Source organism: Dysidea avara, chromosome 8, assembly GCF_963678975.1.
Source record: "Dysidea avara chromosome 8, odDysAvar1.4, whole genome shotgun sequence".
NCBI lineage: Eukaryota > Metazoa > Porifera > Demospongiae > Dictyoceratida > Dysideidae > Dysidea > Dysidea avara.
Genome location: NC_089279.1, coordinates 11,125,365 through 11,149,309, shown reverse-complemented (window position 1 = coordinate 11,149,309; position 23,945 = coordinate 11,125,365). Strand labels below are relative to the sequence as shown.

Here is a 23,945-nt window from a genome sequence, read left to right as displayed (position 1 = left end):
TTCATCACTTTTGCAGCTAAATTTATAATTGACATATTTCAGTCTTATTTTATACAAAAACAAAGGTCAAAATTATATTGTTGGTCAGGCATTTGCCAAGCAGTTCTGTGATTGCTGGCGAGTAGTAAGACCTTTCTACCCTACATGTGTGTTTTATCTGTGTATCGGCCCAAGAATGACACATGAAGGGATGCCCGGCCCAATATTATAATTCACCACAATGATGTAATGTTTATTAATAATTATATCATTAGAGCTTTAATATGTACCATTTTGTTGAGTACCTATACAACATGCACTGCATTGTATTATTTGACAGTTTTTGTTTATAATAAGTCACTCAACTACAGACATTGATACTTAACAATTTACACTTGAAATCTTAATCAAATCCAAAATACAAAGATAAATGAAAATCCCATAATACTAGATACCATATTTGAAATGTTCTGTCCTATTATGTTCATGGACGAATTGGACTAGTATCTTCCTCAGGGGTGTTACTACACAATGAAGTTGCACCCATTAAGGGCACCTTTGAAATGGAGGAAAACAATTCATAAAGAGAGTGGACGCTGTCATAAAGTGTACTGAACAGTTGAGTCACATCAAATACTCCGATGGGTTCAATAAATTGTCCTGGAGTGTAAGAACATTCTTCACCTTCACAGCCACACTTCTCGAACAGCAACTGTACAGGGAGATTACATAAAATTTGAGAATTTATGGTGCTAGAGCTACTCACATATTGAGCCACTTTTTGGGCAACAGGTGTGACTGCACATTCCAGCTCACTACACACTAGTGTAAGAGATTCTTCTCCCCTGTACAACTTGTCCACTTCACTATTACATAGCTCCTCTGCTAGATGCAACTTTCCAAGGATTGCCTCCAGATTCTCATTTACCTGGCCGTTCACGATCGATTTGTTTCCAAATGTAAAATTTTTGCCATTTACAGTACATTCCTACAGAGGTCATATCATGCATGTTGATATCATTTGTGTACACTTACCAAATTATAATAGCTGTTATTGCAGAAAGTGTTTAGTGTTGCCAGTGCATCCTTCAGTATGCAATACGTCTCTGTTGTGATGACTGATGTATCTGTAGTTTTGGTACAGTAGGGACGATCACCATCGTCTTCAGTGATGTTCATGGGAAGGGCATGTGTAATGTACGGTGTAAGCACCATTACTGCAAGCAGTACAACCGTCACTTTCATCAACTCCATCTTGTATAATACTGTTTAGAGTGTGTTTAAACTCAGAACTGAACTACTTGATGTAAGCCAACCAGTACCTCTTATATAGTAGTAATACGTATTTCCTTGAGTATCCCATGGTTCACTTAATTTAGCAACTACATTGAATCATTAAAGATGTTTGTCATCAACTTGCCGCAGTTATATTGAGGTGCTAATTAATTAGTAAATCTTGGTAACATGACTTGGCTTTCATTTTCAGTTCCTCATCAGGATTTTGCTATATTTGCAGACTGGCTACACGCAGGTGTTTTTCAAAGCTGGGATTATTTCTTTTAGGTGATTGTGTTACACTTGGGTGGGTTCTGACAGTGTGACCTGTCACACACACATGAACTGTTGTAATTTAATGTCACTTCTGTAGGAACAATCTTGTGATAGTGACAAGGTCAAATACATGTAGTTGGTTAGTTGGAAAGAAACACTTATCACTCTAAAATTAAGTGATACACCAATGTGTGTAACTCAAACACCCACCAGGACAAAGGTACAACAAGTCAATAACCAAGAGATCATCAAATGATCTTTGTAATCTTGAAGCCAGATAAAACAACAAAAGATACCTATCTAAAACAGGTAACTATGTAACAAGTTCACCAGCCAACTAAGTCCCAAAATGTTTATATACAAAGCAACCTGTAATTACTGATCAAGGATGGGAGTACTTGTCTCATTATCAAAGAAGTTTCATCACAGTTATTTGTAAAGTGCAAACTCTGCTTGCTTAAGTCTTACGCAATGCACCTGGTTGAGCACTCTGAGAGGATGTTAAACTACTCATTATATATTAAAAAAAAACCAGAAACAAGTCCCAAATACATAACACCTCTATGGTATGACGCCATTCAGGATGTACGAGACTCTGAAATACACAATGAAATTGCTATGGATACAAAATTAAAAGTTGCAACAATAAACTGGGTTGTGGCCTACCCCACACGCTCTTATGTCTTCTAGACCAATCCAATTACTTAGTAAAACCACAAACTCAATTCCTGGTAAGTTAACAAGTATGTGTAAAGATGTGAATTTCATCAAGCATGTCTTATGTAGTTGTGGCTACAAAAAACGCCATACACAAAATCTTACAAGCAAATACACTTTATAATCCAAATAATATATTATACGTACATTATGAACAGCTGCAAAGATGTATAATGTAGAATATTAACCAATAAAAAAAATCACTACTTTTTTTCGTATTTTTTTTATCTACGTGTAGCCAACAATTGAACATAAAGTTATATTGATTAGTAAGTAGTTCCTTCTGGTGGCTGAGATAGTTTCATATTTTCTTTGGTTTGCATAGCACTACAAAAAGAACAAAGCAACTATTACCAAATCAAAATAAAAAGTTTAGTAGGAATGAGAAATCTTAATAAATAAATACAGTTACATTGCTCAACTGATTTACACAATTATGACACTGCAACTAACTGTTATATACCAATACATGCAAACTATCGATATAACAATATTTAAAATGTATTGGCGTATTCACCAAATGCCCGAGTTCCCCAGACAACAGAAATTCCTAAGTACTTTTAGTTACACATGCCTTTCACCACTAACTATACACACTTCTTTATTGCATTTAGTACTATAGTAAACAACAGCCTTTCATCTAATTATGACAGTTTTCCAAGAAAAAATATTCATGGTTACAATAAAATCCTTAGGATATTGAAACAGTCAATTATGATACTAATGGACACTTGTATGACATCCCAGTGGGCTGATGGACAATACATGGGCTTTTATAAAAAGGAAACAGGAAGGTCTTGCCATAAAAGTAATGAAACAAAACAAACAATAACGCTTGCACCTATATCACTACACTTCAGCATACAAGTTTCTGCATGTGTGTGTGTGTCTACTCACCTACTACATACACAAACATATAGTACACTACATGACACACACACACACACACACACAGACATGCACACATGCTATACACACGAGTTGCCTCCTATGCACTACACCATAAACAAGGGCCTTTTTTTGCTTAAGGTATGCAATTTACACAGCATTGTCAGTAAAAACCTTTTAAACTATATAGTAAGCATAATGTGACGATGAATATTACATAAAACCATATAAATGTTGAAGCCACTTTGATAATTACCACACACAGACAGACAAAATACATTTGACAATTAATTATTACTAGAATTACGTAGCATATGTCAACCCGCAACCATAACCTGGAAGTACCGAGCTAAAAAACATGTCATTTAGGTTCTTTCCCAAACATGATTACATTAAAAAACAAATTATTTCACATGAAAAATATGCAGTACTGTCAAAGTGGCAGCCGTACACTAGATCAAATTAATGGGAAGTTTCTTGTACATGACAATATGTTTCCTAAGACATCAAAGTTGCCAAACTACTTAACTTCCTTCAATTAAACCTTATCACACTAGCTGCTACCAATGTCAACAACCTAGCAATGTCAACAACCTAGCAATGTCAACAACCTAGCAATGTCAACAATGCTCATCCCCCAAACCAAGGGTCAACCATGTTGGATCAGAGAAGGTTGGTTGCACATCATAACCTTATGACATAAGATTGTTTAACCAAGCTAAATAAGGTACTAGGGCTTCTTTATCGACTCACAAATGGTAAAGTTTTGAAGGATCCTAGGATACACACAAGATGGACATAATGTCCATAAGAACATGTAGCATCAATTTGAGGTGGCAATGTTGAAAATTTTTGTTTGTTTTTTGAGGTCATAAGACTCATGATGATGCGTGATCAACTTCATCTGATTGTGGAAAAGGCACTATTGTGGCTAATAACAACACTTGAATCACAACCAACAATCAAACTCATAGTCTGGAAATGCGGTAGTCATTGTTATTTAAAATTGGGACAAGGCACACCACTAAATAACAACTACATCATAAAATACTTTTAAAATGAAATCTTTACATATAAAATCTGTTGTGCAGGTATTGCTATTGCAAGAGTAAAATGCTTGGAACCAAAATCTTTGTATCATGGAAGTTTAAATGACACAACGGTGACAATTATCATGTTGTGTGCAATTAATACTGTGTATTAAACATTCCATATTGCACAATGGCCAAACATTATAACTTTTAGCCGTGTCATCCATTTGGTTCAATTTCCAGTCAGCAGACATCCATGGTAATGTAATAAAATTAAGTCTTGCACAAGTACATGTACTTAGTGGTCAAGCACTTCCATTACAGGGAACTTTTCTGGGTACTGCTGACACTCGCCACAATAGACCAACCATCTCTTAATTGTGACCTCAAATCACACCCAAAGGTATTACATTACACAAGCAAGGAGGGTGGACAACCTACTGTAAAAAAGGGAACAGTCCCACAAGCCCCATGATATTTGTGGTAAAATCCACACCATTTAATGCTACAAGCTTTACAAAGAAAAGAGTCCTACAGAGGACGACCATCACCTGACGTACAAACGTAATCCATACTTTTAGTCCATATACTGTAGTTAGCAACAAAAACAAGCATGACAAAAGGAGGGATTATTCGCACGTCAGGTGATGATCTGGAGTCCTGTGTTTCGGTACTTTTACTAATCATTTTTACTAACGCAACTTACTTTTATATGTTGCATCAAAGGAAAGAATGGTACCAAACATGTTAGGCTATGAATTGTATGAGAGACGTGTACCCCAAATGCTAATCGGTGGGAAGCAGGATAACTCTTTTGTCAGATATGTTTGGCCAGAAATGCAGCTGAGAATAGGACATGAAGCATCCATATCAGTACTTACTTAATCCACAGTAGCAGACATTATGCAGGCGGTAGGACATGTCATATATAATGATGATACTAGTGGATAAGTTACCAGTTGTTTATTCATTCACCTTTATATGATTATTCCACTCAGATATTCCTGCCAAGGGAAGAATAGAACTTTTCTGTATATGTACTTTCCCAAATATTAGTTAAAGTGGACTAAAATTCTGTCTGTTACACAGCTTGAGTCATGGAGTACACGTGTCTACTTAATTTGGCTGTAGCATGTATGGTACTAAAATTGGAGTGTTTTGGTTAATTTTTTAAAAAGCATGGTTACTAGAACTACTGTTACTTTTTAGAATAATATAACCAGCTACAAGTTCCTAGTTACAAGGGATGTAACTAGTTATAATACTTAGTTACTATGTATTACATAACTTAGTTACAGAAGTAACTAGTTACCCCAACTCTGTGAGCCAGTCAGTGAAAAAGTTCTGATAAAATAAAAACATTTTGTACAAAATTATCAGAAGTGTTTGAGTCTTTTGAAGGCATGTTTATACCTAACCAATACGAATACTAGTAAAGGTAATATAATACTGGTTTCTGGTCAACCTTTTTAGGTGAGACTCCACTAGTACTAACATATAAAAAGACATGTTCTACTGTGTACGACAGTTTAAGCACCTTTTACAACCAATAAAAATACATCTCAAAGGGATAGCTTAAATTAAACAAGAACATTGAGGTGCATAACAACAGTGTATTGATGTTAAAACCCATTTACAGCCAATTCTCCAAGACTGTTGGCCGAATTGCTGAAATGTATCATACTAACTGTCCAATACACAGAACTACTTAGTAACCATATATCTAAATACTCGCTATAAACTAAGGAGGTCAACTGTGTTGTTTTTGTTTACATAACAGTAATCGCAACAAAGTTATCAAACAACAAAGTCTAAACTTCGGTAAAACCAGCCTGAACGAACAATGGAATCCCAACTGGCTATTTACTAAGGTGTATTGCACTCCAAAGAACTATTCTATACAGTTTACTTACAGTGTTATCCATTCCACAGCCGGTTTCTTAGTGATTTGTCCCATTTTTGCTGTTGCACATGTGTATCTGCACTTGTGTCTACCATGTCACGTCTGGGATAAAGCAGCCAACTGTTGACTACCTATCTCCATCTATGCATTAACACTTTCTTTGTTATTAACTACTTATTTTCAACTCGAATAATGATTTAATTCGCCAATTATAAAGGTTATACTTCATAACAAACACGCACTAGTACGTGAAGGATCCGGTTATCCCATAAACGGGACCTCTATGGGCATGTCCAAAATGCATTTTACAAGTTATATCAAGGCTAAAGTTTATTCTATGAGTGAGTTATGATGCCATGCTGCCATATGGTGGCAGTGGCGGTTAATGGGTTAGCTGAAAATATTAAAAACATGGCTATGTTTTTGTTTGCAAGTGTATTTGCACTATTGTGAGAGAAAGCATTCACACTAAATCAAATCTGAACCCTTATACATGCTGAATTCCCAGGTGTGCATGTATGTGTAGTGCATACGTGTGTGTATTGTCGTGTGTGCGTGTACGTACAGTAAAGCACTTCCAGCATAAACAGCAGACATGGCCACTTTGACAAAATGTACAGGCCCAAGTGTGGGTTAAAGAAATGCAATACAGATTATAAAGAAAGAAAACAGCTGAGAAGGCTCAGCATGATTGCACTTATCGGATACTCTATCAATTAGGCAATTAGCACTTACTACACTATAAAATTAAATAAGTAAATTTTCTAATTAGCAAACAAATTGACACAAATTAGCTATATACATACTCAAAAATGAGGTTGATAATGTGAAATATAAAAAAACATCCTTTATAGGAGGGAACTGGGAAAAGTGAAACCTCTGTGAATCTGAATGGTACAAACAAGCCACTGCAGATAGAGGGGACCTATGAAATGGGTGTGTGTGTGTGTGTGTGCGTGTGTGTGTGTGTGTGTGTGTGTGTGCGTGCGTGCGTGCGTGTGTGTGTGTAATCTGGGCAACAGTAGTATTGCTTACTACTGGATAAAGGAGGTTGTGTTGGTGTGTGGTACCACTCTATACATGTCTGGCTTCCTCCACTAAACATTTGCTCACTAGGTTCAAATACTTGTGCTCTTAGAGCAAAGGATTATCAACTGTTAACACAACTTGTGTGTGCGTGTTGCATGCGCATGTGCGTGAGCACATGTGTTCGAAAGAGTACACAGACTTTTGCTATCAGAATTCATTGTTTCTGCATGCGCACTAATTTCTTATACCACAGAATAGTCAGTGAGCAAAAACCTGTTGTTTTCACAAAATGACAAAATTCTATTTTGCTATATTGAAACAAAACCCAGGCACCTGTGTAGGGGAGTACCAATATATACCATACTGGTGGCCAATACAGAGATTTCGATTAATATAGGTGGATCTCAATATTGTTACCAAAACTGATACAATGTATCAATAACAACACTGAATTGTCTTAAGATACTTCGCTATAGATCAAACAAGACTGGGAACCAGTAGCTTTTTACTTGAAACAAAGCAGGGACGTAGGGAGTGGGGTTTCCAAGGGTTTCAGGAAACCCCCCCTGAAAATGTCAGTGACAGCAGAGAGCATTGAACTCAGCTGAGAACCTAATGGTATTGATTATATACACAATCTACAACAACCTGCAGCTTACCTCCACACCATCTCTGGCTATAAGGCTGTCTTTCCCAACTCACTCATAACTAGCACGTGGTGTGCTCTACTTAGAATAAAACGTCATTTAATGCATACAAGTGTCCACGTGAGTGATGAAGCGAAAACCATCAGGCCAGTTAACATTACCTACGATGTTACAGAGGAAGAAAGGTATCATTTGTGAAAGTGACTGCTATTATGTTGTTTAATTATTTATTGTATAATTATGAGTGGTGTTAATGCTAGCTAGCCAAATGCTTTAAATAATTCAAGTTTAGACACCTAACACTGACACTTAATGTTATCCAGTTTGGTGGCTATTAGTTCTCTTACATTTCAGCCGGGTTCAACCATGTCAGAGCCATGAACAAAGCCAGTCAGAAACTGAGAGACCAGCTCTCGATCTTTCACAATCTCGTGATGATGCACAACCAGAAAGGTCAACCTCAGTAATGGATGAGATATCAGCAGTAGATGAGACGCAAACGAGCAATGAGGTACTTCAACAAAAAGCACTGCAATTATGCCACCTAAGGATGTAGGAGTGCTGCTTCATCTCAGTTATCAGATGAGCTCAAATTAGATATTGCATTGAACTTTTCAGCATACAATCCTAGTGCTACACATCACTTTGCATTAAAAATGGAATATGGTAAAAACCGTTCTTTTCAGTACCATTACAGTCATTTAATTGGTTGGGATATTCAGTCCAGCTAGATAGCTGCTTGTTCCTTCCGTGTTGCTTATTTAGGTCAGGTTCTGATAGCATAGACAACTTTGTTCGTAAGTCTTACTCTAATTGGACCAAATTTAATGAAAAGGTCAAAGCACATTCCACTTCCCTTAATCACATTGATTGTGTTCAGACTTTAGAAAGCTTTAAAGATGCACAACCCTTAAGCGGTAAGATGCCCATTCTGGTAGGCAGCCTGCAATTGATACAGCATACAGTACAAGCAGACAAAAACTTTTCAAATTGAATTGTGAAAAAATTGGATGCAATAATTGAATGTGTGGTTCTGTGTGGCACACAGAACATCCCTTTCCGTGGTCATAATGATGCCAACACTTATGAAGGCACCAATTAGAACAAAGGCAACTTTAAAGCAATTATGGATTATAGAGCCATAGGTGATCCATTATTGCATGAGCATCTTGCATCGGGCCCAAAGAATGCACAGTACACTAGTTCAGATACGCAAAATGAAATCATTAAGCTATGTAGATCCCTCATTTTATGCAAAGTAGGGGCTGAAGTAAAGGAGAATGGGCTTTCTTCCATCATTTGTGATGAATGCACTGATGGTGCTAATCAGGAGCAGTTGTCTTTACCAGTTCGTTATGTAGCAAATAATAAAGTAGGCGAGTCATCTGTTGGTTTTTTTGAATTGAGTGAGCGTGTGACAGGTGAGGCTATAGCAAATGATATTGAGAAGGTATTACACACGTGCAATTTGGGTCCTTCTTTGCTAAGAGGGCAGGCTTACGATGGAGCGAGTAATATGTCGGGTTGGTATAAGAGTTGTGCAGCAATATTGTTGCTCTCATGCATTGAATTTAGTTATAGTTAGCTCTTGTAATTCTGTTGTGGTACAAAATCTTTTGCTGTGATCAACAAGATCTACAAGTTTTTTTGACAATCATCCTAAACGACAGTATTGTCTTAATGGATTTTGTTAAAATTCTACAATGAAAATGAAATCCTTGTGCAAAACTAGGTGGGTTCAACGTATTGATGCCTTTCATGTTTTCTTGGACATGTTTGACAGCATTGTTCAATCACTTGAACATGTTGCAAACAACCCCTCAGAGTGGTCTCGGGATTCTGTAATTGATGCTGTGCCACTGACTAAATCCATTCTTGATTTTGAATTCATCATTGCTCTGCATGTTGTTGAAAGGCACATGTCGTACACTGAGAGCTTAACGAGATCATTACAGTCTAGGGCACTTGATATTATTCAAGCCGTGCAGCATATTTTTACTTTAAAGCAGGTTCTTTCAGATGCTTGTTCCAATATTGATAAGCAATTTCATGCAATACATCTAAATGCTAAAAGGTGTGCACATAAGTTTGGTGTTACAGTAGTTGCTCCTAGAAGATGCAGCAGGCAAACTGCACGTGAAAACCATCCAGGGGATACCACTGAGGAGTACTACCACAGGTCTTTAGCTATCCCCTCCTAGACCATCTAAAATCTGAAATGGATGGTAGATTTACTAGTCATGCTGTCTTGGCAATGAAATGCCTAAGCATTATATCTTCATGCTTTTCGTGTGGGGTCACAAATGATGACGAAGCGCTAAAATTCTTCAGCTCTGACATAGATTACCTATCTACCACCAGGGCGGAACTTCAACTTTGGTGTTCCCATTTCAAAGACAGAGAGCCACTCCCTGATACACCTGAGCTGTCACTTAAGCATGCCACTTCAATGCTTTTTCCTAATGTAAGGAAAATGTTGATTTGCATCATGGTGCTTCCAGTTACATCACGTGAAGCTGAACGATCATTTAGTACTTGGTGTAGAATTAAAACATTTTTATGCACAATAATGACCCAGGATAGATTAAATGGATTGGCGTTGTTGAATATATACAATTCCACACCATACATACCAACTGCAGAAGAAATAAGGACGGAATTTCTAAAGAAAAAGCGTTGTTTAATGGAATCAACTAACTTGTAACATCTTGCACACACTTTTGTTTTTTTTACATGCAGGTCAATACTTGTACATTGTATTTCAATTTAGATGAAAATCAGCCCTTTTTGGTATGCGATATTCGCCAGCGTCTGGGGGCTTCCCCCAGACCCCCGTGTCTGAGATCTACTACCAGTGGAAACCCCCTCCCAGAATTTCTGGCTACAACCCTGCAAAGTGTTACATTACAAGAAACCATAGAAAAGTTAATATTTTCGGTTACCAACTACATAGCAAACAATCATAGTGCAAAGAGCTATAAGAAGTAACTATGGGATGAAACACACCCTGAAACAACCAGCCATCTTTAAGTGGGAGCATTCATTTGTAGGTGCCTTACTGTCTGGGTTCTTGCTTGACGCCACACCATCACAGGCAACCAAGCACTGCCAGTGGTTGTTAGCACTTACTATCTAAGCTAGATAGGGTATGAATGGCAAGAAATTAAAATGTTAACTAACAATTACATGAATCCCTTTTGCAGCCATTAGGGGTCATAAAGACCTGGGTTTACACACATGCATTTATACCACTCTACTCCATTGTACTACATCCAAAAATTTAGTATCAGTTGATTCGGCACAAGAATAATCTTCAACTAAAGAATAGAAAAGATGACAGCCACATGCTAGACTGGCATGGCAATCGTGCTGTAAATTCTCATAAAGTATTATTATGCCTGCAAGTAATAGTGTATTTCTATCAGCTGCGGAAGTTCTCAACTGCTAGAAGGTATTCGAGGATGAACTCTGCATGGATTTGGACAAAGAAAACTGTGATGAAGGTGAGGCAGAGGAGATTTTTCTACTGGTGACAGTTAAGAGATGCTAATAGAGTGTGACATCCTGACAGCCAAAGGCTATGTCACCTTATCAGCTGGCAACAGTGGCACGACAAGACTCATTGTTTTTGTTAGATATGGAAGTAGAAGAGTCACTAACGGTGGCCCATGCATGCTGTAATACATTTCACTAATAATAATATTATTATTTCATAGGCTTTAGCTATGGCAGTTGTTTTCCTGTAGATAGTTCCAATTGCATTTGTAGTAAATGATGAATCACCCCATTCTAACTCACTGTTTGTCCCAGGTATGTGAACATATGTACAACATTTATAATTGTTACTTTCTCTCCAGAAACTAGGGATGAAAGCACCAGACAAAATGGAAGAGGAATACTTTCAGTTAGAGATAGAAGCATAAGTCCAGCTGGAGACAACAGAAGGGGAGCCCTTTCAGTTGGAGATAGAAGTACCAGCCCAGTTAGACAACTGACAGTGAACACTTTCAACCCAGGTAGACAAAACAGACAGGAACACTTTTAGCTAGAAATGGAAGTACCAGCCAAGTTAGAGACAGCGGAAGGGGAAGCGGCAGTAGTCGTTGTCCAAGGAGTAGTTGTAAAAGGGAAAGTTACTTTGTTAATTTAGAGACTAGAGTAACAGTCAAGTCAGAAACAGAAGTAGTAGTCGTGAGACAAAATACTGTCACAAACCAATTTACATGCTGAAAAGGATTAAACGTACCAATGGGTTTTGTACAGCTGCCGCTGATTACTGGTCAGTAAATCCTTTAGTGGCTCATTTATGGTTTTGATCAGTGTTCAATCATTTTTGTTTTTTTTGATAAATTTTAAAGATATTTTATTTACATGTGGCTGACAACTCACACAGACTATGATAAATCGTGGAAAGCAAGATTTAGTTGATGCCTTTTCGAGATGATGTGTACAACTATATGAACCTCATCCACAACTCTCTGGACAAAAGGATGATTGGCACAAAATACAGGCGGTGAAGTGGGGGATAAAAGAATGGGGTGTGTGTAGATTCTATCAATGAGTATTTTTATACATTTGATGTATGCTGTGATGCTAACTCTATTGACAGTTTGACACATCAAAGGGTATCGCTTATACTATTATTTTCAAGACAGTTTGACACATCAAAGGGTATCGCTTATACTATTATTTTCAAACTAATGGAGCCTTGTTTTGTGCAAAGGACATATGGTTCATATGGACAAATAGTACTCATCTCCCCTGTTATTTAAAGATCTCTTTGTAGCAGGAACAACTGCTACTGGAACTTTGCATACTAACTGAAAGGATTCCCAGAGTACTTCAAGGATGTGGCAAGAGATACTATCTCTTTTATCTACAATGGTAACCCTGCAGAGTGATAATCGTGATGTACATGACATTTTTACTTTGGAGGAAGTGCCCTGTCCAGAAATCATAAATTACTACTAGATTACTACAATTGATTATATGGGAGGAGTAGACTTAGGGGACCAAGCTATGTGTTACTACTCGCTAAGGAGGAAAATGATGAAATGGTGGCATAGACTACTTTGGAGACTGTACGACATGGTAATAACAAATGCTCATGTGATATAAAAAGAAATGTACCACTCCACGTGGGCAGTTCAAAGGTGCTGCCAGTCCCACAATTTTGTATATAGCATTGCTCAGTGCAGACCACAGCGAGTGTCGAGTGCATTATAAGTTATAATGCACTGACCGCAGTGTAATATACAGATGCTGCACTGGCTGTGGTTTTGTGCAGCATTGTAGTATTGGGCGATATATCGATATTATATCAATATCATTTGAATTTGTCAATATCAAGATATCGATAAGTTTTAAAAATCTCGATATTTCAATACGATATCTCACGTGATCTGCACTAGCCTACGTATAACCTCCACAAGGATGCGCAGATTAATTGTTAATTATGCCACGTGATGCTTTCCAGCTTTGTTCATTTGTTGTTAGAGTTCTCATTGTTAGTACTAGTTTTGAAGCGGAGTTAATATCTTAAACCTATGGTTCAAGGCATTCCTGGTGTTTAGATGGTACTGTTCTGGTATATAGCAATGGTAGTTAGTTGTTTCAGCACTTGCATGGCAGAGCCGAGGGCAGGGCAGCCTGAGCTCATCATTATATCTGACCAACTAGTGGTGTAGCCACCCCACACTCACACACTGTACGAAGAAGAGAAGTTTAGTGTGGTCATATTTCAGGGAATCAACAACGCATGAAGGTATCTACCAGTGGTAATACTACAAATATGGTCAAGGTTAGTGATGTTTTATTTGTACTAAACATAATTTGTTTAGGTTGCTAATAGTTACACCACCTTATAGGCTTACTGGCTTGGCTATTATGTGACGGTAGTCTCTGCAGCTGGTGATGCTGCTACAAGGTTTGTAGTTGTAGCTATTGTATTAGTGTAGGTATTGTATTTAGACATCAGTGTGTTTTGCAACAAAGGGAGGAGTTGTGACTGTGAGTGTGGTCAATCACAAAATTCCTATGGGTAGTGGCTGTGGTGGTTAGTTTCTTTATCAAGGTTAACACCCATCAGTCTGAACTTTAATTATGACTCTAACATTGTGTTTACTGAATGTTTTTGGTAATACTGCAGCACCTTTCTTACCACCACAAGAAGGAATATGAAGCGCTACTACAACAGCAGGCTTCACAAGCTGTAAAAAAAAACAACAACAACAAAAATTGTCATCACGCCACAAGCAGACCTCACTGACACAAGAGTTTTAGTCACACAGTTGGCTATGGAAGAATGTCACATGTTATACTCATGCAGCACATTATACATTATGTACATTACAGAAGATTCACTGCATCGTAAAGCTATCGACAAAAGCCCTGGTGAAAATGCTAGCTATTAATATGCAACCTGGTAGCATTGTTGAAGATAAAGGATCCCAGGAGTTTCTTAAAAGTAATTGATCCTAAGTACATACCTCCTAGCAGTCATACAATAATGAGAGATTATACGCCTGGCCTGTATAAAAATTCCATAGAAGAAGTGCATAGTCAGCTTATGAAGGTGGAGTATTGTTCTATCACTACAGACTTATGGACCTCTCAAACCACCATGGGATATGTAACTGTAACCTATCACTTTCTCACAGATGACTGGGTCGGTTGTGCTAGACACTGTTCAGATTCAGGATTCACATACTGCTGAGAACATTGGAGTCCCATTTCTTAGCATTACAGATAAGTGGGGGATTACAGACAAGGTTTGCTATACACTGTGTGCAGTCACAGATAATGTTAGCAACATAGTTGCAGCAATACGCCACAATAAGTGGAATCATTTGCCTTGCTTTGCATATAATCTTAATCTAATAACGACCAATTATTTACAAGATGTGCCCGAAGTGGTAGCTTTATTGCAATGCTGCAAACATATTGTGAGCTATTTTCATAAGAATACCAAAGCTACTGATAAACTCAATCCTATTCAGAGTCATCTTAACATTGATAATCACAAACTGATACAAGAAGTGGAAACTCGCTGGAATTCATCTTTTTACATGCTTGAAAGGATTGTAGAGCAGGAAGAAGTTGTCCGAACAGCTCTTTATCTACTAAATAGAAATGATTTAACAATTTTTGATGAAGAAGTTGAGGTCATAAAAGGTATCATAGAAGTACTACAACCTTTTGAAACAGTGACCAGAGAAATTTCTGCTGAATCATATATTTCAGTCTAAAAAAATATTAGACTATCAAGAGCACTACAAAAGCTCTGTTCAGTTAAAAAACCAGAAGTACAAAAACTTATAGATAGTTTGTTGCAAAGAATGAATCAAAAATTCAAGACAATATGTTACTTGCTGTTCTGAGATTGTTGGGTCCCAGATATAAAAAGGTTGCATTTCAGATTTTGGAATTACAGCAAAGGTTGGACAATACATTATTTGGGAAATAGCAGCATCACTGAGACTAGAAGACAATGAACTGTTTGACGGTACAGAAGTGGATTGTTAAAGATGCATCAGATACAGTACCACCCAGAGGTAACGTTACAATCCCTCGTGAGTGCTCAAATCCAGGCCACGACTCAACACAACGCACGACTGGAATACATCACGTGCGAAGTCATGCAGTTACTGGAGCAGCCACCCAAGGGAGCTTGCATGTCGTGGCTACACGTGGTGAGTCAGTTAGCACACACATGCCAAAGAAATCACGGGTCGAAAATTGGCTACATGAGTGTCAACTGTTCGCGAGTGTAACGTTACCTCTGGGCAGTACTGTACTAATGAAGAGTTTGTGGAGTTTTCTTTTTTGATCAACAAGTAACATGGACTTCTACAACTTCTCTGAAAAACAAATAAATTATTTAGTAAAAAGCTATTTGATGAATTTTCTGACAACATGTGGTGATGCATAAAAAACAAGTGTCAACTTTGCCACATCATTGTTATAAGCATAATAGATTGACTGAATAAAATTTGTCCTGTGAAAACATTAACATATCCAATTCATTTAATGTGACTTAAGATAGCAGAGAATTGATAAATGGAGTAATGTGCGAAAACAATGGGTTTTTGCTCAACCGGCCACAACTTGATGTCATAATAAAGAACATTAGTTGACGTGAGTAAACACAGCCCTCACAAACCCCTTGGTTTTTCATTTTCCAATGACTCTTACAGGTTTTTGCAATTGAATTTGTCACCTTTGTGGTTGAATTCGTCCCGTTTGCAATTGAATTAGTCGGTTTTGCAATAGAATTTGTCGCGTTTGCATTACAATTCGTCATAAACAAAACGGCTCTAAAAAACCAACCGTCCATTAAGAGATGAATTATTTATGCCATGGAGAGTTACACTTGAGACACTAGAAGGTAATTGGAGCTGGTAGTATGCGAAACCGATAGCTGTCCAAAAAGTTAATTAGCTTGCTCGCGAGTGACCACACCCATCACGAATGGCATACTAGAGTTTGGAATGTTGCTGGATAGGCTGTAGAGGAAGAATTATTGCCTTATAAAGAGTTGTTTACTACTGTTATACTCAAACAAGTTCTTGTAGCAGCTGCTACATCATGTTTTCTCCAGCTGTCATTCTTGTTACGGACGAATTTAACTGCAAAAGCGACGAATTCTATTGCAAAAGCGATGAACTCAATTGCAAAAACCTGTAATATACACGTTAAAATAGTACGCACCTCTGTGTCATCATCATTATAGCATTCTTATCAAGCATCTTTATTCCTGATTTTAATATTATGTAAGAGTGCAAGTCTATGTTCGAATAAAATCTTGGTGTTTTGAATTGTTAAAAACATGTATGGGACAAACATAGACAGACTGGTGTGCATCCAATTAAATTAGCTTGCCTACCTATAAATGTACACATATCATATGTACCATCTACTTTTCAGTTGTCATGGTGAAAAGCATAGGGTGCTATAAACTATAAGCAAATAGCAGCGAAAAAACAAGTTTATGTGCTCCCAAACAGATAGGGGAGCTGTAAACAGCAAAATTTAAACATGGCTGCCATGTACTATAAATGTAACTTTTACAATTCCCATGTGCTTGAAGTTGCCAGGCTTGATTCTTGTGGTTAGTGTGAGAAACTAGTGTGTGCTTGTCTATCTGCCCACACCCACATGAGCAATAAGTTCGAAAGTAAGCATGTGGTGTGTGGAGAATGAACTTGATTTCATTTTTGAACTATTAGGAAAACATTTTTATGAAGTGCTTGACTGCTCTATTAGGGTATTTGAATGTTCTATCAATCTTTTGTAGTTCAGCCCACTCCAAGAAAAATAATTACAGTGACCTTAGCCCCCTCAATGCACTTGGGGGGTCCCCTTCCCCTCTGCTGCCTATGGACAACAGTAATGTCCTAATAAGCTGCAACATGGAACTGTTACTAACATTGTGGTTTACAGCGGAATGTCACACCAAAACTTTCATTGTACTATAGAGGACATAGCTTCCTATAAGATACTCAAGTCAATGAACATTCTAATTGTGTCAATACATGCAAAAGATAAAAATAGCCAGCGTATGGTCTGTTGGAGGTATGTGTATAGATTTTTTTTAAAAACATAAAAAAACTTGGTGATTTAAAATGAAGTCTTAACATGTTTATTATTTCTTTACCTTCTCTAAGATACATTCAAACAAATTATTCTAATTAAACAGTCATTTATCTATGATAACCACCAGAGGTCAATTAGATAATGTTCACTGATCTGTCTGTATAAAGCCTAAGAATTGTTTCTATCCTTTTACAGTGAACTCTTGGTTATGCAAACCCCTTTGCTTTCAAACAATGATAAAAGTGTTCAAATAAGTGAATAGTTAGGATAACTAAAGTACCGTATGTGACCGTATAGAAGCCCGGGCGTTTATTTCCTATAAATCATTTTTGACCCGGCGTTTAAACGAGACCGGCGTTAATTTGGACCCGGACGTTTATTTCTTACTAGCCACTCGTTGAGAATGACAGGTGCCAGTACAAGTACCTACGAAATATGAAATCCATAGCCCATCACGTACATAAACCCATTTGGACTCCTCTGCTGGGTGAAACATTGGAAGTCGGGCGGAAAGATGACAATGACCACGATAAATACGTTATGGCCATCACCAGAAGAGAAGGCATAGTCGAACAAGACAAGACATCACTGTATAGTTAGCAGCTGACACAAGTTTAGAACCCCTTTTAGTGCATATCACTAGCACCCCGGCGTTAAAACGAGCCCAGGCGTTTATTATGAAAGTCCCCTAGCTGTACCCGGCATATATTTGAGCCCCTGCGTGTATTTGAGCCCGGCTTTAATATGGTCATATACGGTATAGAGCTCTGTTGAAATACTCTAATAGAACATGCACTTGAAATACAGTGTACACAAAATACTCTAATAGAACAGTCATTTCCAACCAAATTTAAAATTCATTTGTGTATCATTACTCGATCAGTGTCCACCCTATCCTCTAAAGACATGAAGTTTAATAATAATAATTTAAACAGCAAATGTCTTGCTGGGAGAAAGTTGTAGCTTCTTGCAACCCAAAGAATGGTTTGCTCATGTAGCTGGTTGAGCTTTAGAGTGCCCAGTTGTAGAATGATACTTACCCACCTTGCTGACACTTGCACTCCCAACCAACCCAGATAAAAAATAGCTGTTAGAGGGTCCCTTTCAAGGTTTTTCCACATACGAACACAGCTAAAATCTATTTTAGGCCCAAACATTTATAGCCATTACTTGAATATACAGCACAACGCTACCCACCTATTTATGAAGCTAATTCCGTATACAGACGCATGGCATGACATGCCCCCAAGCACAACAAAAAATCTTGTACCAAAGCTAATATGCCATGGCATCCAATACAACATGTATATAGGCTTCACATCACACATACAGTTACTCTTAAAAATTTCTTTCTTAATGTTGGTGCAGATAGAAAACTAAACATGTGCACAGACGAAGTTTCCCAAAAGATGTTATTTTAGAAAAGAGACATATACACCCACTGTATGGGAGTATGCAGGGACCTACTAACCAAAAAATGTTGCATATTCAATTGATATCTACACTATTTTACATTTATACAGTTTCAATGTGCACAACTTAACACAGCTATACCGTTTCAGTTCTATCAACACAGTCTTAATTGTGTACTGTCTCTGCCATCTACCCAATACTTGGTGGCCTCGTTTATCAACCTGTAAACATTGTAACCATAGTAACTGCACACACACATATATGAAGGCTGCACATACACACTATAAGAGACATTACATACAGTACAAACATACTACCCCATAAACATGAATGTATATGCAGACTACTACACACAGAGACATGCATCATATTTGACTGGTTAATAGCCGTGGCTACTATAACTTTCACCAAGGAAAACCATGTGGGTAGCATTACTATCCAATATGGGCTTGTGTGGCAGAAGCCTGTGGTATTTAAACGGATCCGTGAATAACTAACCTCTTTTAATCATTCTTCACTGCAATTATTCATTTCAACTTCTTCCAAAAACTACTTCTTGGCATAAAACAACTTCTTTGCCTGGTTTCTGCTCCAAACGTGTCTTATAAACACTTGCATTAGTATATTCAGATACAAGCTGCGACTCTTACTTGAGGGTGGCTCTTGGCTACTATTCTGGGGCAGCTATAATACAAGCTGTGGCTATTAGCTGGTCAAATATGGTACACAGCAAAGCCTCTGGCAACCATGCAATGCACAGCTATCGCTACCCAGCGACTTATAGCAGTCAGCCAGTTCTGGGGTACTTGTGATACAAGTACTAGAGTCAAATCCCATGATACAGGACTATCCACAGGAGTACTCTGTCCAAGTGTTATGGATACATAGAGGTTGTAGAACACAAAAGTTTCACAGGGACTCCAACACTGCTAAATTGAGTGGGTAATTGGTCATTTGCTTCCTTAGTTGACACCAGACCACCGGGTACCATTATACAACTGGGTAGACTGGAACAATGTGTTCCTTGGGCTTAAGGATCAGAACAACTGACCAATACCGTGCTTCAAACCTGGAAGCTTACAAGTAATTACCAGGCTAGCATTCTTAATCACCTCACTTAGTTGTGTGTGTACACACACACACACACACACACACACACACACACACACACACACACACACACACACACACACACACATGCACACTACACACATACATAAAGTACAAGGCCTACACAGTATTGCAATTATGTTTTATATGATGTACAAGCTTTTGCAACTGGACATACTTCCCAGCAGAAAACTGTGGTTCTGTGAAAATTCAGTGGCCAGGTTGTTAATAAAAGACTCTAGTAGGTGAGTACAACACAGCCTCAACATTTGGTCCTATAGGTGACCTAATTACAACACATTACTGTACAAGTCTTACTGTTCCATTGGCATTGACACCATTTAAGTTAATCCTTGTGACAAACCGAACAATGGGCGGATCATCAGGATACTTTGGACCACATTCTACTTTCAGACTGTATATCCGTCCTTCATAGCTGGTCTAGTAATAGAAATCCATTTCTAGAATACTCTTAAGCTACAAACCATGAGTTACTAATTGCAGATGATAATATTCCTTTAATTAAGGCGGTTGCTAAGGTATACCTCATGTATGTTATTGCATCATGCAGCCATATAACACATGTTGGACAAATTTAACTAATACATAAGGAAATGTACATATTTGGTTAATCTATTACTCAAATGTAGTGGAGTACCTCCATTGCATTTTATGCTTGCACATGCAGGATTCTTGCAGATTCAGTCACAAATGTATTATTAGACAATGTGTTCCCCCAAAGCAAGAGGAGTTTGAAAATCTTTGTTTCGTCTCAGTGCTATCAAGGTGATGCATTCATCTGTCTTGCATTGGAGGAGTGATCCCTCTCATTTTTCATCTCAAGTTTTTGCACTCGCCTTGATTATAGGAAGGACCTGGAAGACATAACTTACCCAGAAATGGATTTGCCTGTTCATAACGAACGTGATGGTCTAAGTTGTATCTCCTTAGAGGACTACATTTGTTAGTTATAACCATTTAATTAAGTGCCTATAGTACACCTGTATATTTTCCATACTGTCACTGTACAAATTGATCTTTCAGTTGTTAACACTTTATAGCGCTGTAGCTTCGGCTTCTAGGGCTGAAACTTCGGTTGACCATTCCTCTGGCTATCTAGATAAAAGAATATATATATATAACAAAAAGAATTTGAAAAATGCTCTAACGTGTAGGGTTCTTGCAGATCCAGCCACATTTGCTATTGAAAACCTATTGAAATTATTCATCGTGTACTGCCTGTCTCATGTCTGTCAGACAGTTTTGTGGGTGTGGTACATGCAGAGCAACTATCTGCAACTGATACTAGCAGCCCAGTTCATGGAAAGAAGATAGCATCAAACTTGTCCTGGTATATGCCAAATAGCAAGTTTGTTCAGTCAATTTGATAAAAACATTGTTAATACTGAGGTCAAACATCTTGGCACGTATTACTTTAGTTCATAAAATTGGTATGGCAGCTATTCGAATTTGACCAACACTCGATTCTTGAAAATGATGTTAAAGCCCTTATTATCAAAATCGATTATGGCACCACTCAAGTGTGGCTACTACTGAATGTGTAACATTTAACGAAGTAAATATGGTGTAGAAAATTACACTGAAAAATGTAAAAAAAAAAAAAGCATTAAACCAATCAATTGCTTAATCAATTGGTTATGGGGAGCCAAAAACAGTCATGTGCCGCTGGTCTAGGTCACACCTCTATACCTGCAACATGTGATAGATACCAGAAGGTACATGATACAAATGAGCTATAAAATTCACAATTCCCGTTGTGGGAATTATAAAATTAATGTGGGAGAATAGCCATCATGGGAAAATCATAAATTCTTGTCATTTACATGTGATTCCTATAATGGGATGATAGTTGGGGGGGGGGGAGGTTTACTTGTATTTATTTATATACCTGTAGTAAAGGTAAATACAAGTCCCAAAGCTGAAATCCTAGATAATCACATGTAATATGACAGGAAATTATGATCTTCCCATAATGGGAATTGTTTCACTTTCTCACATTCCTTTTATAATTCCCACAAAGGGAATGGTGAATTTTTCCTATGGTATAGTAGTAGGAAATCACTATTTGTGCCACTTTTTGTGCCACTTTTTGTTACCTTATTGATCTGTACTAAAGCTGAGATCAAATGAATACCCAGTCCTAAATGAAGGCCAGAGGGTAGGTACAAGATTACAATGGCTGGAACTACAACTAATAAAACTGGTGACTCACAATAGCAGCTAAAACAAGATGTTTCGGCTGGTTCATGAGTGGATTAAGAACTGAATGTCAGATTATTATAAGCATGAACACCCTTAAAGGCATCTCAAAGTCTTGACACCTGCTAATCCTCACTATAATAGGTTAATATTACACTAATATTTCCATAAGCCTTTTCTGTATTGGCGTCAGAGCAAAAAATGGTGACCTCTATTTGGGGGACTCCAATGTAATGTTTTCAAGTACAGGCGATATTGGGCGACAAATGAAGATCGATTGTTTCTGTGATTCAGGAAGATATCGAGCTAAAACTACCACGTATGGGTACAACGCAATCGCTTATGTGGATTTTGAAAATCTCGGCTGGTTTTGACGGTTGAGTAGAAATAGCATTCCTTTACATACGTTGTAACCATACCCGGTAACTTAGCTTCAATATCATTCTTTATTAGCAACTAAATGGTTCATGAAAAACTTGGTTGTCATAGGATGCAATACTCAAAAATATAAGAGTACCCCAAATAGAAAACTGATGTGACGTCATTATGGAAAAGGCTTATTGAGAAATAAACTTTCTCATATGAGCATCATCACAATCATAGCTATACTTTACATACAAGTTCCCTGTATCGGAAACAGTAAACAAGTATTTCTATTGCAAAACAGGAAAGCACCTCCTTTCACTATTCACACAGCAACCTTTACGATAAGAGTTGTGACATGTGTAAATACCCAAAAATGGTCACTTGACCAAGTCCCATAATAGAAGTTTGCGTGGGCGGCATCAAACGAAACATTTTATTCTTGAGGTATGAGCTGTACTTTAATCAATACCATCTGTACTTTATAGAACTACAAAGTAAATAAAACACAGGCATGAGTGGTTTGTAACCAGCAGCTTAGTCCACAGAAAATAACTGGGGCTTACAGATGATAGATAACAGGATTGTTGTACACTTTCAGGAAGCTAAATAACATGGACTTGAACAATTAACACTCACCTGGACTAGTGTTAACACATGCAAGCTAGCACACCAACCATAATTATACAAGCTGCCATGTTATCACAACTATTATGCACTGGGCTAGCTTTCATCCACTCATAAATAAAGCATTGCCTTGCTCGTGCTATACAATTCGCCTCATACTCTAAATACTGCATGCTTTGTGTTTTCTTATCTATGTAGAACTCATAGCAATGCTTTAACACAAATATTGGACGTGTTCATGCATGTTATGGCAATACAAGATGTAGAAGTTATTATTAGAAATATAATTGTGTTGTAGAACACCTAAGCCAATTAAAGCTATTATATAGGCTGCCCAAATGTAGCTATTGGTCATGTGACCAGTTTCTGGATATCTACACGTTAAAACTTCATGCTGATATTAAAAGCTAAAAACAGATGCACAATTTTTATCTTAAAGTTCAGCCTATGTAACGTACTTACTTACAGTGTTTCACATATATAAACTGTCCCATTTAATGCGCACCATAATATGAACAAACTTAACGACAGAAAAAGCGTTATAGTACACGCTTACTCTTGGTGGTCCGATTATCATTCCGTTCCAATTCGTCATTTGCATATCCTCGTCGTCTTCAAGTCCCCAACTGATAGTTCCATCGCCACCGCCTTTCTGACCGTCTTCTAATTCTTCGAGCAGCCTGAAATTCCTAGGAACTGGATGACCAAATAGTAAAATCAATCACAAAGCATCCGGACTTGGCTTACCTACACATTGGTTGACGTTTGTCCCCGCCATGTTTGTGCCACACAAGTGCACGTGCCAATAATTAAAAATTACGGATAGTGTAAAAGCCCTGTATACTTTAGTCAAGATTGTCGAAAGTGACGTTG

General features: G+C 37.7%; 2 protein-coding genes across 2 annotated transcripts; both read right to left on the bottom strand.

Moving 5' to 3' along the window:
• Window positions 1-279: 279 nt before the first annotated feature.
• LOC136263042 (uncharacterized) lies at window positions 280-2,146 on the bottom strand. The gene is made up of 3 exons (XM_066057492.1): window positions 1,015-2,146; window positions 746-967; window positions 280-691 (listed from the first exon to the last, which is right to left on the bottom strand). Exons 1-3 carry the CDS (start codon window positions 1,231-1,233, stop codon window positions 464-466), a joined length of 669 nt encoding a protein of 222 aa, XP_065913564.1. The 5' UTR covers window positions 1,234-2,146; the 3' UTR covers window positions 280-463.
• Window positions 2,147-2,348: 202 nt separating this feature from the next.
• On the bottom strand, window positions 2,349-23,945 carry LOC136263043 (ubiquitin-conjugating enzyme E2 variant 2-like). Its single transcript, XM_066057493.1, has 5 exons — window positions 23,820-23,945; window positions 23,629-23,768; window positions 20,181-20,303; window positions 18,894-18,973; window positions 2,349-2,574 (listed from the first exon to the last, which is right to left on the bottom strand). Exons 1-5 carry the CDS (start codon window positions 23,848-23,850, stop codon window positions 2,514-2,516), a joined length of 435 nt encoding a protein of 144 aa, XP_065913565.1. The 5' UTR covers window positions 23,851-23,945; the 3' UTR covers window positions 2,349-2,513.

What these genes read in the sequence shown, in the direction of transcription:
- LOC136263043 (XM_066057493.1), bottom strand. Translation starts at nt 23,850, where the DNA reads ATGGCGGGGACAAACGTCAACCAATGTGTAG. An exon ending in GTGTCAATGCCAATGGAACA is followed by an intron (nt 18,974 to 20,180) that starts GTAAGACTTGTA and finishes CAATGTTTACAG; the next exon opens with GTTGATAAACGAGGCCACCA. An exon ending in GTGTTGATAGAACTGAAACG is followed by an intron (nt 2,575 to 18,893) that starts GTATAGCTGTGT and finishes TTCTTTTTGTAG; the next exon opens with TGCTATGCAAACCAAAGAAA.
- LOC136263042 (XM_066057492.1), bottom strand. Translation starts at nt 1,233, where the DNA reads ATGGAGTTGATGAAAGTGACGGTTGTACTGCTTGCAGTAATGGTGCTT. An exon ending in ATAACAGCTATTATAATTTG is followed by an intron (nt 968 to 1,014) that starts GTAAGTGTACAC and finishes TGACCTCTGTAG; the next exon opens with GAATGTACTGTAAATGGCAA. An exon ending in CCCAAAAAGTGGCTCAATAT is followed by an intron (nt 692 to 745) that starts GTGAGTAGCTCT and finishes CTCCCTGTACAG; the next exon opens with TTGCTGTTCGAGAAGTGTGG.